Below are 16,657 nucleotides of genomic sequence, written 5' to 3'. Positions count from 1 at the left end.
CTGGTTCCCGGCCGCTTCCTGGTGTCTGCCGCCGCCCGAGACGCTCCGTCTCAGGGCCGCTCAGCCAGTCAGTGAAGGAAGGAGGCGGGATCTGTTTGAAGTCCGCTCGGATCCCTCCTCCTTCAATGAGTGGCTGAGCGGCCCTGAGACGTAGCGTCTCGGGCGGCGTCAGACACCCGCAAGTGGCCGAGAACCGGAAACGGGACCGCCGTGATGCGGGGCCCGCCGCTGGAACCGGGGAGGTAAGTGGACGTCTTTTATTTCAGCCACCTCCTTCCCGGTCCCCCCAAAAAATGCCCCCATGCTGAAGCACCCCTTTAACATTCCCATCGAAGACTCACTCTCCCTATTGGCTTCTCAGTTTCTGTCTCTGACCTCCTCAATTGGCCTCTCTCAGCTTTCTGAATCTCCACACGCAATGTTGGGAATATCCGGGACCAGGTCTTCTTTAGACTTGCACAGTTTCAAACTTTAGAAACTCCAATTCTCGTCCTTTTTTTGATGCCTTGATCTTACACACTTACCCAACAACTCTTAGACACTGTACAGTCACCTCTATCTCCCATGTCTTTGTTCTCTCCTGTCCTAATCTTGCTGCCCCAAAAACTACAAAAACTACCATAGCACTCTTAAAACCCCCCCTGGACAAATTGGCACCCCCACACACCAAACAGTCCGGCACAGATGGCAGCAACCCTGGCACCCTTCGACAGTGCTCTAAGTATGCTGTAAAGGAAATCTAAAAGAGCAGTAGACTTTCTACAATCGAAGTTTGAGCTAAGAAGTTACAACTCGCTCAAAGTTCAGATCACTGACCTCTGTGCTAAAGAACTAGCCTCTTATTTCAAAGTCAAAATAAGATAAGATCTGTCAAGAGATTATCTCCCCGTAATTCTCATACTTCCTCTTCATCCCTCCCAGCCAGTGAACCAGTGACAGAGATTGAAGTCTTTAGGGTCCTCTCTTGCTCTCATCTGCATTTCCCCCCGCCTCATCTGTCTCTCTGTACTGCAGTCACTACTTACTTTGCTAAAATTTTCAACCTCTCCCTTTCTTTCAGCATCTTCCTTTCGACTTTCAAAAACTCTGTCAATACTTTATTATTGAAAATAAAAAAACATCTCTGTACCCTTCCTGTATAGCCAGCTGTTGACCTGACTCTAATCTCCCCTTTATCTCTTAACTTTTTGAATCTTTGATCTATTCCCACTTACACTGCTCTCTCTCTCTGAAAACTCTCTTTTTGAACCTTATAAATTAAACCCCCAATAAAAGTTTACATTACCTCCTCTCCCATAAATAAACATATTATATATTGTAGTGTGCAGAATCGTCCGATTATTAAATATAACATTATTGTTCCAGCACAGTAAATGGCTTTAAAAAAAAAAAAACAGGATTGCTGATTTATTTTAAATTATAGTAAGAAATTTTTTTTCCAAAAAGCGATCAAAATTTTTCTTTTACACCAATATAATAGCAATAAAAATTAGAGATCATGACGCCAAAAAATGACACCCCAACCAGCCTTGTAGATGGAAAAATAAAAGTGTTATGGCACTGCTTCATTTTGAAATTTAAAAAAACATCCGTTTTTGCCACAATTTAACTGACTGCAATGGCAATGCATTGAAGTCAATAGGAAGACGGACGTCCAATGCACACAATGCATTGAATGGACGTTTTTACCGCGGAAGTCAAAATAATGAATAAGATAATTTTTTTCGGACGTCTTTTGCAATCAGCGGTTGTTTTTTATTAGTTGTTCACACACAGTTTTTCTTTTGTCACCGTTCTTTCTCCATTTTTACTATTAAATTCAATGGATAAGCCACACCCAAGTCCAATCAATACCCCACACTAGAATAATGTACCAACAGCCGTCATTGCACTAAGGGAAGGCCAGGTTACTAAATGATGATTTTAGACTCAAAATGACGGACATCATTTTAAACGGAGCTCAAAAAACATTGTGTGAACATAACCTATGAAGGGGTTAATGGTTAGCTTATGGTGGTCCATTCTATATAATGCTCCAAAACAATAATAAATATGGTCCTGTATTTGTCAATTATTCATTATTGTGAAGCAGGTTTCAATCATGCCATTTATCAATCTTTTCTTCCAGAATGCATAATAGGGTATAAAATATTTAAAACTCCTACTCTGTTTCATTTTTTTATCGTTTTTTTTTTGTTGTTTTTTTTTTTGTACATTATTATGGGGGCTGACATTTTGTCTAAACTTGATTTAAACAATAAGTCATTTTCCGATGACCTATTCCCTTTAACTTCCTGAAAATAAGAAATTTTATTTAGGAAATGAGAAATGGCTGGATATTGTGTTGTACCCCAATTCCTTCTAAACTAATGTTGCAGTGTTTGTCATTTCCTTCCTGAACAGTCGAGTCATTTCACCTTCTGCTCAGAAATGAGATTTAAGAAATTGCCTACATGCCTGAAATACATATTCCAGCAGGTCACAGGGGGTAATGATAAAAGGTAAACTTATTATAGAAATGTAATATTATAAACTTAGATAGGTAAATCAATTTTTTTCAGGTTTAGTTTTAAATGAATTAGGCTAATTTACTGCAATCTGCAAGTTGCAATTTAAGATTTACCATGGGAAGCCTTAAGTCACCCAAACACCATAGTTATGTCTGGGGAACTGTGGTGGAATAATCAAAGAAACTTCTCATGACTGAAATTTTGATTTTTGATTTAAACAATTTATATGGTGGCATCTGGGTGAATATTTTTTTTTTAAAGACACTTATCTCTGAATTATGAAGGATGAAATTGTAAAGGACAACTTAATAAACATTGTATTGTTTGGAAATGTTTTCCCTATTTTGAAGAAGTTTCATATTAACCTAATACTTTTAACAGTTGAAGGTTGGCTACAAGTTACAGTATACATCTTGGGTGATACTATGGGAATTAGAAAACAAGCCAATAGCACCATGTCCATCCTGGTATTAACCCTGTGGGTTTAAAGAAACCCTAGAAAAAATATCCCCAAACTGCTGACATGGTTACATAGCTATGTATTCGGTGAGACTATCCATACCTTTATTATAGATTCCCAAGGCTGCAGTCACCCAAAAAATGCTTTTTATTGCCACTCTGAAGTGTCATAGAGGCATAGCCATAGCACTTCATTGCCCTGGCCACTCCTCTATGGAACTTCAGAGATACATTAAGAGACAACAAAAAAGTATGGGTAGTCTCACTGCTTACATACCTACTTAGCAATGTAAGCAATCTATCCCCTTGATGAACACCCCTTGTATTTTGACAGGAGGCGGTGTGGGTCCTCAGTCTGCAGTGTCACTGCAATAGAGGAGGGTTTGAGGCTCAGGTGCTGCTCTTGCAAGATTAGGATGTCACATAATAAACACAAGGAGGCAAACAGGAATGCCGGAACCTTCTATCCTGCCCATTTTACCCCCTGAGTGCTATGTTCTGTGATCGCAACATAGTCAAAGGGGTTTCCCAGTGACCTGTTCAGACAATGGGGAAATGCTCCACAGTCAGTCCCTGGGGACATAGAATGGACCTCAGGGCTCTCTGTTAGGTATGCCTTCTGCTAAAAAGTTCACCCTAGCAGTAGCCTCTGTCAACGTGACACAGATTATAATGTACAGGGTGAGTCAAAATGCAGACACCCTTTTATTTCAGAAAAGAAAAGAGAAATGACCACCTTTCCATTGGACAAACTTGCCCTTGATCCAATATTGCAGCTTTTAAGATGGCAGCCATGTTCCGGAGTAGCCTAAAAGATAGTCCCCCTCACCCATTTCTTGCTGGGTGATTAAGATATATCATCTTCCAGCCGTTGTTTTTACATAGTGTGAACCTAGCCTTAGAATGTGAGGAGGAAAAAACAAAAATTGAAAATTGAAAACTTATCCAGTCCTGAAGCAGTTAAAAAAGGTTTACATTTCTTAAACGTAATAGGATATCTTCCCACTAAGTAAAAAGAAATAATTAAAAAAAAGAGAGAAAAGGTGTCTGTGTTTTTTTTTTTTTTACTTTTAAAAATGTCCTTCCTTAGTGCCACGTTTTAATTGGCCTCAATGGAATGCATTAAAGTCAATTAAATGAGGGCTGTCTAGTATATTTAACAGTATTCACTGCAACAGTACAATAAAGAACGAACGTTTGTGCGGACGTCAAAATAATAATTATGACAATTATCCGCGTACATCAACAGATGACATTTTTTAGTTGTTCACACACATGTTTTTTCCTTTTTTTACCATCCTTTCACTGTCATTAGTATTAAATTTAATGGACTTTTCAATTAAAGACAAACCCAAAGGGCATTCAGTTCAACTGAACTAGGAGAGTGTTCCAGCACCCATCTTTGAACTGACTGCCGCTAAAGCATGCTAAACCACGGACGGTGTTTGATACTCAAGACAATGGCCTTTTTTTTAAATGTCAGGTGAACATAGCCATAAAAACAAATCATGCAGAAAAGGGTCCGTGGAGCCTCTTTCAAGAGTCTCAAAACACGGGAACAGCCAGATATCCCTCCAGAGAAAGAAAGCCTGTTGCAAAGGGGTGCCTCCCAGTGGGGAGTTCACCAAACCACCCTGATACATAGCCCCCCAAGTGCCACTCGGGTGCGAGTATCGGAACACAAATAGGGAACTACAAGGAACATAAAACAAATCAAAAATTATATTCACTGGGTATTGCTGTAATTATACAAGTAACGTGAGTTTTATTGTATGGTGAATGAAATAACAACCCCCAATTTGGAGTGCTGTATTTTTTTTCTTTTGCAGCACATTGTATAACTGCAAATTGTAATACACTGGAATACAGGCATTCATTTCATACAATGTGTGCTCAGAGGGACGCTTTTCCATAGACTTTAACAGAACAGATTATATAAAAAAATGTTTTTATACCTTATACATATATTTTTATGCACTCAGCCTAGTTCTGATAAAAAAGTTAAATCCTCAAAATAAGAGTAGACTTTGAGAAAAGATGTAGATAGTCTACGGCTACATAATGTAATAAAAGTTTGTGATGTACTAAATTCACTTAATAAGAAGTCTGATATAATATATTCAACTGAAAATGCTATCATGTATGAATAAGAGGAACACTTGCTGACTTGTATTATCTTCTTGATGAAGCAAGGGACTGGTTGCAGATTCATTTTCCTGGTGATTTCCCTGATGGACTCCTCTAGACTGCCATGGTCAGGAGCGGGCAAAACAACCCCTGGGAAAAGGTCAGAAATGATGCTATCAAAAAGCGGGATGTCATGGGACAAAAACTGCAAATTAAAAACGAGAGAGAAAGAAGAAAAATGTTAGCAGCACTGCATTTGTAGAAAAAAAATCCATGCCATTTGCAGCAACATGTAATATCAGCTGTATCATCTTTTAGTATTAACAATTTTAAATGTTTTAAATGTAGTAATTTTAAATGTAGTATTTATCTACCAAACTGTACTTTTACTCTGTCAATTGTGACATTTCCATTAATTGTTGTAGATGAAAATGTGTTTTTTTCTATTTATTTAAGAGAACCTGTCAAAATGTAATCCAATACAAAAGTTGCAATATAACTTAATTATAGATGAGTGAATCTCAAGTACGCTAGGTTGTATAGGCTGTATCCCTGTTTACAAGGACTCTCTAGGGCTCTGTTCACACAATGTCAAAAAAAGAGAAGAGGCGGCTGCCTTTTCTATTTAAAAATATGTCTGTTTTTGCCGCAAAAGACGTCTGTCATTCAATACAATGTGTGAAAAGGACATCCCTTATTCCATAGACTTAAATGCATTTTAGTCAAGCCAATTAAAATGAAGCAATAATGCACGCCTCTTTAAACACAAAAAGCAGACGCCTTTTACCTTTTTTGGGCGTTGTGTGAACATAGCCTTTGTGTGGTGTACAATATTCTTGCCTGTTTATAGATGATGTCACATTGTCAATGATAACAAGCTAAGCTAATGCTTGGGAATGTTTGATCCCCCCCCCCCCCAATAGTCTATCATGGTCTCTTCTCTTTCACCTTTTTTATTTCTTTTCTTCATATTCTTCATATATAAATACATGTGTTCTTTCATTCATATCTATTTTATGCCCCATCCCCACTCTCTGATCTGTTCTGTACATCCTCCTCATTGCTCTTATCTCTAATACTGAAAGAATGGAGGATGAGAGCAAGAACAGATAATACATTAGCAGGATTGTGTATGATCTATTTTAAAAGCAGCAGAAATATCAACTATATGAAGTGTTTGCTCAAGATGGTAGAACACTTTTAAAGTCAGTTTAGAAAAAGATTCTTAATTTTGCAAATAAAAAAGGAAGCAAAACATCATAAAATTTCTTTTAGGAGTTTACAATGTCAGTTATAAACAGACAATCCCATAAACACATACCCTTATGATTTTATAGACAGTCCTCGGATATGACTCAGACATGACTGTTTAATTCTACAATATACAGCTAAGATCATTTCACACTCTTGTGTGTGTCTGGGAGGGGTACACATCAAGGGAATTTCTGACAGATATCTCTGCTGTATAGCCGTGATAAATGCCATTTTAGTGGTATCTGTCATAGATGCACTTCCATGTTGAGAAAAACAAAAACTCCCAATGTACAGTTTACAGAAAACAGTAGTATGGAAGGTGCCTTAGTATATACCATATATTAAACATTGCGTGTTTTGGCTCAGTTGGCACACACATAGTTATTTGGTTTTCTTAATATTATCCTGAAGATCAATTAAAATTGAGATTTTGGTGGGCAGCATATGAGGAGCACATTACACAAATAGTCATGTATATTCCAACAAGAAGGATAATTTCTGCATGGTGAAATATATGCAGATGAAAATCTTACTCCATTTCATGGTGACATTTTAAAAGAAGCAAAGGGTCATAAACATTGCAATTAAGCTATAGCATGTAGTTTATCTTCTCGCCTGCCTTGTAATTGTCAATCGATCTGAAATGACACTGGAAAAGACCAGAACTAGCAACAGCTCATGTTTGCTGTCATGCATTTTCCTATTTCCAAGTAACACATTATAAAGCGCACAAACTGTAGCTGGAAGTGGACAATACCTTGGGCAGATTAACGTCACGTATTGATCGAAGCATCAGCACATCTTCTTTCTCATTTGGTAATTTAACCTTTAGGTTTCCAGCGGCTGTTAATACGGATTTAACTGCCCTCATGCCATAATCATAGTGATGCTGGGAAGAAAGCTGAATAGAAATGAGAAGAGTTGTTAGTGATTGGCCCCATAATGATATGATTGACTGGTAATATGCAATGTTCTTGATACAAGCAGATCTAAATACCACAAAATCAATGGGGGCATACAGTAAATATATGATGAGGAGAGAAAAGATACTGAATTAATTATACTAAATTATCACACACAGCAACATTATAGCACATTATTATAAAGTATATAAAGGATCTGTACAGTTATCTCCAGATAAAGCTCATAGGACAACAAACAATAGAACTAGCACAGTAAGTGATGAGATATAGAACAATTGAATCTGCAGCTTGTCTATTCAGTCCATGGACAGGTGTGTATGTCCCTCATGACCAAGGGATAGTAAAGGCCCTATTCCACGGAACGATTATCGTTCGTATTCGGCCGATATCGGCCGCTACGGACGATAATCGTCCGGTGGAATAGAGTGCAATGATCAGCCGACATCATTCATGTCGGCTGATCGTTGCAGTCGCTTGTTTTTCAACATGTTGAAAAACAAGCGACTGATATAGCAGCGATCTGCTGCCGTCGCTCCGTTGAATAGGAGCATCGGCAGCAGACGCGGCTGTATCCTATGGGCTACCCGGACGATCAGCGATCCCCCGGGCAGCCTCCCCGCAGCTCCCTGCCGCCCCTCCCGCACTCACCCGCTCGCTGCAGCCGCATTGAATAGCGGCGGCAGCGGGCGGGGAACGAGGAGCAAACGAGCGCTGAGAGCGCTTTTTTGCTCCTCTAAACGACCTGTGGAATAGGGGCATTACACTAGTGATTGGCTGAGTAGGCTGTCACCCCAGACATGAGTCTGTCTTAGAAGTGGAGACAGGATAATCTCAGTGGGATATCAGAGACCTATAGGAGGATACTGGTGCAGTATGGAGAGGTAAGTATAGCTTCTTTTATATACATATGTAACAACATAGATAATGTTTTTTTCTTTTAGGATAACTCCTTTAAGAAGTGGTAAATATCTGGACCATACTAAGGGAAATATCAAAACAAACAAGAATAAATGGAGAGAAATGTTTTTGATACTCTACTGAAAAAAATGAATAAATAAATAAACAAAAAGTTGTTATTGGAAAATGTTGCAATTTTACATTGCATTGATATTGGTAAATCTCTCCCATCATTCATTAGTTGGGCTTTAGGTTTCAAAATGAAAGTATTTCAATTTTGTGTCAACCCTATCTAAATTTCTCATTATTTTTAGTATTCTATGTTGAACTCAATTCAATGGTAACCTTTATTATTGATTTGCAATTAAGGTCTATGTACACAGCCATTGGTTTGAGTGTCAAACAACGGCCATTGTATTACATGTTCCTCCGGCCAATATTGCATTATCAGCTGTAAGGGCATTATTTTCCACTGATATAATCTGTGTTAATATACCTGAAATATATATTTTTTTATTGATTTCCATTATTATTATTGTTATTACACAAGAATAAGCTTTATTTGCTAAAACCTAAATTCCCCTTTAACTGTCCTTATGGAAAGGCTGTGCAGAAGTGTACATATAATCTATTTCAATGCAGCAGTTTCCAAGATTAGCTCTTAGGAACCAAGTTTTATTATTACTGCATTAGAAAATCAGAATATATCTTTTCAAAGTGACTTTGCTTTCTATAAATACAGTGCAAATATTGCATACTGCAGTGTGAGCAAATGGAGGGGTTCATGAACACATTTTATCTTTTATAATCTTACATTTCAATAACAAAATTTTATGTACAGTTTAAGGAAAGAGTGCTTTCCGATGCATTTTTAGATAGTGCTTAACTCTATCTGCCAACAAACACTGAAAGCCTCCAATTGTACAAAAACTGTCACCTTCTAAAATAAGTTACAGGTGGTTGTATGCGTAAAACTTCTTAAATCTACTAGTGAAAAAGGATGTTCTGCTCTGCTACTAATGTAAGAAAAGTGAATATATGTTCAACATACACACAAACAATAAACTTTCTAGTCTTAGGCCATGTTCCGTGATATTTCCGGCATCAGAACTCCTCATAGCAAACAATGAAGCAGGCGGCTGGAGCTGCTCAGTACATTGTGTGAACTGACAGGGTTTTTTACGGCCACAATTCAGTGAATTGCGGCCGCAGAAAACTGACCTGTCAGTTCTTTGCGGCGCCGCAAGGGATCCCGGCCGGAACGTATACAATGTGTATACGCTCCGGCCGGGATCCCATAGAAGGAGAGGCAATTTGTATATACGTGCAAAGTACGGCCGTACGGTCGTACTTTCACGAAGTGTGAACATAGCCTTATCATGGATGTGTTGCAATATCATTAGTGCTTTGGGGGTCAGAAACTAATGCTGATGAATAAGGATTAATTTAATCCTTTTTTTTTTTTTTTTTTTTTAATCTTTCTTTTTATTTTCTTCATAAAAACATTACATACTCAGGTGAAGCCGGACACATCTGGGCCCCGCCTATCCATCAACATACAAAAATACAACTCATAGTAAATCCCCCCCCACCACCCCCCCCCCCCCACCCCCACCCACCACCCCCAAAAGATGAAGAGAGAGAGAAAAGCAAGAACGAGGGGAGAAAAAAAAAAAAAAACCCTGTATAGCTAAATTAGGCACCCCCACCATCAGTCCAGGGAGCCCAAAGCTTATTATACCTTTGTGTAGCCTTCCGGGAACACCCTTTTGCCCAGTACAACTCATATTGCCTCACCCTGCCCACCAATAATTTCCATTCTTCCAAAGAAGGGGGGTTATCCCCAAACCACCTCCTTGAAATTACAACTTTTACCAGGGAACTTAATTTATTCAGCAGCGATCCCGTCGCCCCATCATTACTGTATCCACCCAACAGAAATTTAGGGACCTCTGCTCCCACAAGAGGGCCAACCACACCCTCTATATAATTCTTTGTTTCAGCCCAGAAGTCCCGCATCTTAGGGCAATCCCATAGAAGGTGCCAGAGATCCGCTTCCTCCACAGAGCATTTGGGACAGCAAGAATTGCCTCTGTGCCCTCTCCTAAATAAATCCTTAGGGGATAAATATAGACCGTAGAGGATTTCAAACTGTATTAACCTATGGGAGGGGTTAACAGACACATACTGTATTCCCTCTACTATATTCCCCCAAACGTCATCCGTTAGAATCCCAATTCTTAATTCCCACTTCTCCCTGGCCCTACTCAGATGACCCCTACCTCTAGTTTTCAACAATCGCCTATATATCTCAGTGAGACATTTTTTCCCGGACATGGGGGACCTCAGATACTCAAAAAATTCATGTCTCTGAATTTCCCATACCCCTTTATTGGAAGTATTCCTAAATGCGTGACCTAACTGTATATACTTAAACCAGTGTATATTAGACCGTGTAAATTTAAGTTTAAACTCCTCAAAAGATATTAGAGTCCCTTGTACTATTATTTGTGATATATATTTGATCTCTCTCAGCTCCCTTCCAAAAGGGTCCTGAAGCGAGTCAAATTCCTTTAAGTGACTATTCCCCCATAGAGGAGAAAACTGAAAACTCCCAGTGACCCTACATAGTTTTTTAAGTGCATTCCATATCTTAACATATAAATCCACCTGTGAGATAATTCTAACTCCTCCAAACCCCCCCTCTAAACCTACAAAAAAATCCTCATAAGCATATCTAGAGTTCCCCAATATAAACTGAGTAATTGGCGAGACTTCCCATTTCCTGAATATCTGGGCCCCCATAGCAAGGAAATACAATCGGAGGTCGGGCAAAGCCATACCCCCTTCCCTACCTCTCTGAGTCCAGTTGTGATATCTTATCCTAGGTCTTGTTTTCCCCCAGATAAAAGAGTTCAGCATAATTTCAATCTTATTGAACCAGGCATCCGGGATCCATACTGGCGCAGAAAATAAGATAAATAAAAATTGAGGGAAAATAACCATCTTGATTATTCCCATACGGTCGGCCATTGATAATGGAAGCCGTCCCCAAAATTCAATTTTCTTTTTGGTCTTCAAATATAACGGTTGCATGTTAAGCGTTATATACCTATCTACTTTAGCTGATAGCTTTATACCAAGGTAATCGATCGAGTCATCCATGTCCACCACCTTCACAGCTGGACTGGACATATGGAACTCCTCACCAATTGGCAGCAAGGAGGACTTTGTCCAGTTAACCTTTAGTCCAGAGACCTTACCATATTCTGACACAATATCTATTACTTTCCGAACCGCGTCCTCCCCTCCCTCCAAGAAAAGAAGGATATCGTCCGCATATAACAGGAGTTTCTCATTCCCGCCTTGCAGACCAAATCCTCTCACTTCGTTGGACATTTTCATTTTTATAGCCAAGGGCTCTATAAAGAAAATAAACAACAAGGGGGACAGAGGGCACCCCTGTCTTGTCCCCCTCCCCAAACTAAACCAATTTGTGGCCCTGCCGCTATCGACAACCTTAGCTATGGGAAAAGCATACAAAAGTCTAACCCATGCAATAAACTGATTGCCAAGGCCGAATGCCTCCAATACCTTCCACAGGAACCCCCATTCCACCCTGTCAAACGCCTTCATGGCATCCAAGGACAGGATGGAATGGGGGGCCCCCGACCCCAGCTGCACATTAGCAAAAGCCCTCGAGATGTTTTCAAAAATAACCCTGCCTGGAACAAAGCCTGTCTGCTCAGCCCCGATCAGCTCCGGGGTAACCTTGCCCAGTCTAATTGCCAATACCTTGGCGATTATTTTACAATCGCAATTGATAAGTGAGATAGGTCTGTACGATTCTATATAAAGCGGATCCTTTTGTTTTTTCCCTATTAGGATAATGCTTGCTTCCCTCATAGAGGGAGGGAGGACGCCCCTCGAACAGGATTCATTGAAGGTCTCAAGCAACCAGGGCAACAGGATATCAGAAAATTCCCTATACACAGCAAACGGTATCCCGTCCGTACCTGGGACCGATTGGCCCTTACAATTCCCCAACGCATTACTAAGATCGCCCAGTGTAACTGGGGAATTCAAAACCTGCCTTTTATTGTCCTCCAATCTTGTTATCTCCAATTGGCCCAGCCAGTCCCCCATCTCTAGGTCATTTCCTTCCATTTCTGAGCTATAAAGCTCCGAGTAGAAGTCATGGACAACTCGATCGATCCCCTCCCTGGAGTTAATCAGTTTATCATTTTTATCATATAAAGCTGTAATAGAAGTTCTTGGTTCGTAGCTCTCAATTATTTTTGCCAGAAATTTGCCCGGTCTGCCTGCCTCAGTAAAGTATCTACGTCCCTTAAAGAAGATTGCGTGTTGGGCTTTAGTGACCAAAAAAGATGAGTACTGTGCCTGCGCTCTGCTCAGAGCTTCCCCATTGTCCCTAGAGGGCATCTCTACAAATTTCTCTTCTGCCTTACAGACCTTTTCTTTAAGCTCCTCTTCCTGAGCCCTAAATTCTCTCTTTTTACGGCATACTTCTCGATAGAGGATCCCCCTCAGATACGCCTTCATTGTATCCCACACTATCAAGAGGTCAGTTGAGCCTTTATTACTGTCCCAAAAAGCCCTCAACTCTTCCCTAATCTTCTCTTTATCCTTAATGATAGACAGCCAGTATGGGTTAAATCTAAACACCTGTTGACCTCTACCCCCGTACCAAGGGCCTCTAATTCTTACCACCAATGGGGAGTGGTCCGACACAGTTCTTGCTTCATATGAGACATTATGAACCCATTTTAAAAAGTGGTCATTGCAGAAGACCAAATCCATTCGTGAGGCAGTCATATGAGTTGCACTGAAACATGAGAAGACCTGCCGCTCCCCGTAAAGAGAGCGCCAGATATCCTTCCACCCCGTCTCCCGAATAAATCTAGCCAAAGGCGTAGTGTGGGGGGATGCAGATTGCGAACCCCCCCTTCTATCCAAGTTGTTATCTACCACCGAATTTAGGTCACCACACAACATAAACGGAGGGTCACCCCTCTCCACTAAAAACCTAAACAAATCGTATAACACCTGTGGTGAGAACGGGGGAGGGATATAAACAGATGCCAATACCATCTCGGTACCAAAGATATTGCAATGTAAAAAGATATATCTTCCTCTATCATCTATTTTTTTGGCCAGCAAAGAAAATGTTATTCTGTTATGAACGAAAATGGTGACTCCTGATGAATATGAAGAAAATACAGAGTGGTATGTCCAGATGGCCCAGCGCCGCGACAGTCTACCTACAGTCGCTGCCGAGCAGTGAGTTTCCGCCAAGCAGATCACTGCAGGCAGGTGCCTGTTTATAAGATCAAACATGGCGCATCTTTTATTCCGTTCCCCCGTTCCCCTCACATTCCAAAATAAAACCTTAAGTTCTTCTCCCATTTATACAGAGAAGGGGAAAAAAAAAAAAAAAAAGACCCCCCCGGCTCTCTCCACCCATCCCCCCTCCCATCCCCCCTCCCATCCCCCCTCCCATCCCCCCCCCCATCCCCCCCCATAAGTTGTGTGGCCCTGGAGAAATCAGGAAAAAAGGAGATCTTGCCCCCATTATACATCACGGGGGATTTCTGTCTCGCTAGTTTAAGAATAGTGTCTCTGTCCCCTGAGCAGATGGTTTTGATAAGCAAAGTTCGTGGGGGGCTGCCCGGAGACACTGGTTTCATCGGAACTCTATGAGCACGTTCCAATCCAAACATGCTGGAGAACGCCTCCTGCCCAAAAATCTCCAGCAGCCAATTTTGACAGAATTTTACTGTGTCACCCCCCTCAACGTTCTCTGGCAGACCAAGAATCCTAACATTCGACCTCCTGGAGCGGTCCTCCAGGTCCGTGATTTTCGCTTGTGCTGCAGATAGCTGTCGTGCGTGATCCTTAGTTACACGCTTCAATTCTCCAACCTCTTTCTCTATTGTGGGGATGGCTCTATCATACGTGTCTATTTTGTCCCTTATCTTGTCCAGATCACCTCTCACAAAACTTATATCTGATGACAGAGCCCCAACCGTCTGAGCCAAGTCCGAGACCAACTTATTACAGGATTTAATCTCCTGCATAATACTATCCAAGGTAACTGTAGATTCCAAATTCGTAGGCCCCAGTGCTGGCTCCTCCCCCTCCGCCTGTAATGCTGCAGATCTGGAGCCCCCCACAGAGAGCCGGTTCCCCTGCTGATTGGCCCCTGCTGAAGGGGATTTAAGATATTTCTCCAAATTTGCCGCTTTCTCTTTTGGGGAGGCTACTGCTGGAGTCTTTTTAACAGCTTTACACGGCATTTGAACAGCGTCTCCCCTGTTGGGAAGAAAAAAGAATGAGGGGTTGGGGCCCCACTAGGAGTCCGAGAGCATTGGGCCAATACAATAAAGTGTGCCATCCCTTACAGGGTACTCACTACACCTCTGGAGTCAGTCAAAGTAAAGCTCTCTGCGTACTCCTGAACACAGCCTCCTTGTCCTCCTGCATCAGAAGATAGCAAAACACATTAATTTCCGGTATATCCTTTTCGCCTTTCACCCTAAAAAGAAAAAGAGGTCCATCCTCGCGTCACAAAGGGCCTCCAGTGCCAATAGCGGTCACCCAAAGTTCTGCCACCACTCCTATGAGTATCCCAGTGGCCAGCACAAGAAGCCCCCTGAGTAAGTCCATGCCTAGCCAAATAATATGGCACGGGGCGCCATAGACGGCGCTGCAAGATCCATCCAGTAGGCCACGGGCGGGCGGGAGGGGGGGGCAAGGGGGAAGGAGAGGGAGCCAGGGAGCAGCGGCGAGCGGGACAGCCGGCCCACCGCCACCCCGAGGACAACCCCGACAACCCCCCCCCCCCGGACCCCCGGCCGCGCACCCGACCCCCGCACCCGCATCTCCTCAGTCATACACAAGGGGGGTGGCAAGCTCTCCAGCCCCAGTCCAATCCAAGTACGGCAAGGGGATTTTCCCCGTTACCTCCAGAGCGTGGTCCTTGCGTCCAGCCGAGACCCCGCCAGCACACCGCAGCACGGAGGACGAAGAAGGAAGAGGAGGAGCTCCTTATCACCTGACCGAAGGTCCTGGACGGAATGTCCTGTCAGCCGCCAACAGCCGCCAAACTCCTCGCACCCCGCCCAGAGGGAAGCCACCAGCCCAGTTCCTGCAGCCAGGGTCCCCGCAGGTGCATAGTTACCAGGCAAGCTCTCCATATCCCAGCTTTCGGCTCACAGCCATCGGACCACTTCACTTCAGCGTCCCGGGTAACCGGGACCCGCGGCGTGCAGAGAGATCCATCGAGGGGGTGGGAGGAGGAGGGGGGAGGAGAGCAGATGCGTCCTACGTCATGACGCTCCGGTCCCCCAATTTAATCCTTAAATTAGTCATTTTTTTTTAGCCTTGGGTCCACCTATGGATTTGCTTTTTAGGCTATGTTCACACAACCTCAAAAATACAGAAAAGGTGGCCGATTTTGCTATTTAAAACAAGGCAATGGTAATACACTGAAGTCAATGAAAAGATAGACGTCCAATTCACACAATGTATTGAACAACGAACGTTTTTTCCGCTGACGTTAAAATAATGATCATGATCATTATTTTTGGACGTCTTTTGCAAACAGCTGACATTTTTTATTAGTTGTTCATTCACAGGTTTTCCTTTGTCACCGTTCTTTCTCAGTTTTTCTATTAAATTCAATGTACTTTTCAATTCAGACACACCCAAAGGCCAATTAGTAACCCCAAACTAAAATAATGTACAAATAACCATCATTGTACTGAGGGGAGGCCAGGGAGCTAAATGACGTCTGTTATTTAAGACTCAAAATGACGAACGTCATTTTAAACATAGCTGAAAAAACGTTGTGTTAACATGGCCTTATATAAAAGAAATTTGTATCAAATGGAAGTTGAAAGAAATACATTATCACTTATGTTTGCAATTTGATAAAAGAAAATTAATAATAGAAAATAAAAAGCTAGGAAACCGATGAGTTTTAAGTATTTGCAGTACTAAGCACTGCATCAGTTACATAGTGACAAGAGGCAGAATGAAGGAAGCTATGAATAATGGAATCACAAGGCACAAAGCGGATGGGATGTCAAATCTTTGTGCTGCGGGTCATGTATTCACCCTAAAGGGTAATGGTTTTCTATCACACAATAGCCCTATATCCATCTTATTACATTCCACTGCAAAGTGTCTGGGCACAAAGTGGCAAGATAAAATGTTATGTTGAAACAATACTAATATGTATGAATGGGGGGGATGAGCACAGTGAGAAAACCTCAGGCGGGAAGTAATCTTGCTAGAAAATCTGGGACTTTTTTGAATGTTCACAAGGGGGGAAAAATAGATCTTGGTAATCACCAATCATAAAAGTAACTAAATGAATATAGACATTTGTGACACGCTTTAATTGTTTGGGGGATGAATATGTATTAAACTATCAAAACATTGTGAGGATAAAATTAGATTCAT

General features: G+C 41.5%; 1 protein-coding gene across 1 annotated transcript in view; it reads right to left on the bottom strand.

Annotated features, from left to right (window-relative positions):
• The window catches only part of LOC138783023 (dynein axonemal heavy chain 3-like), an 877,176-nt gene that overhangs the window by 442,290 nt on the left and 418,229 nt on the right, over positions 1–16,657 (bottom strand). The window contains exons 32-33 of the mRNA XM_069957145.1: positions 7,108–7,251; positions 5,137–5,301 (exon numbers count right to left, since the gene is read on the bottom strand). Coding sequence (XP_069813246.1) covers positions 5,137–5,301; positions 7,108–7,251 — 309 coding nt within the window. The remainder of the gene's footprint in view (positions 1–5,136; positions 5,302–7,107; positions 7,252–16,657) is intronic.

The sequence above is a fragment of the Dendropsophus ebraccatus genome, chromosome 1, assembly GCF_027789765.1.
Source record: "Dendropsophus ebraccatus isolate aDenEbr1 chromosome 1, aDenEbr1.pat, whole genome shotgun sequence".
NCBI lineage: Eukaryota > Metazoa > Chordata > Amphibia > Anura > Hylidae > Dendropsophus > Dendropsophus ebraccatus.
The sequence above is the reverse complement of the archived record's forward strand: the minus strand, read 5'-3'. Positions and strand labels throughout refer to the sequence as shown.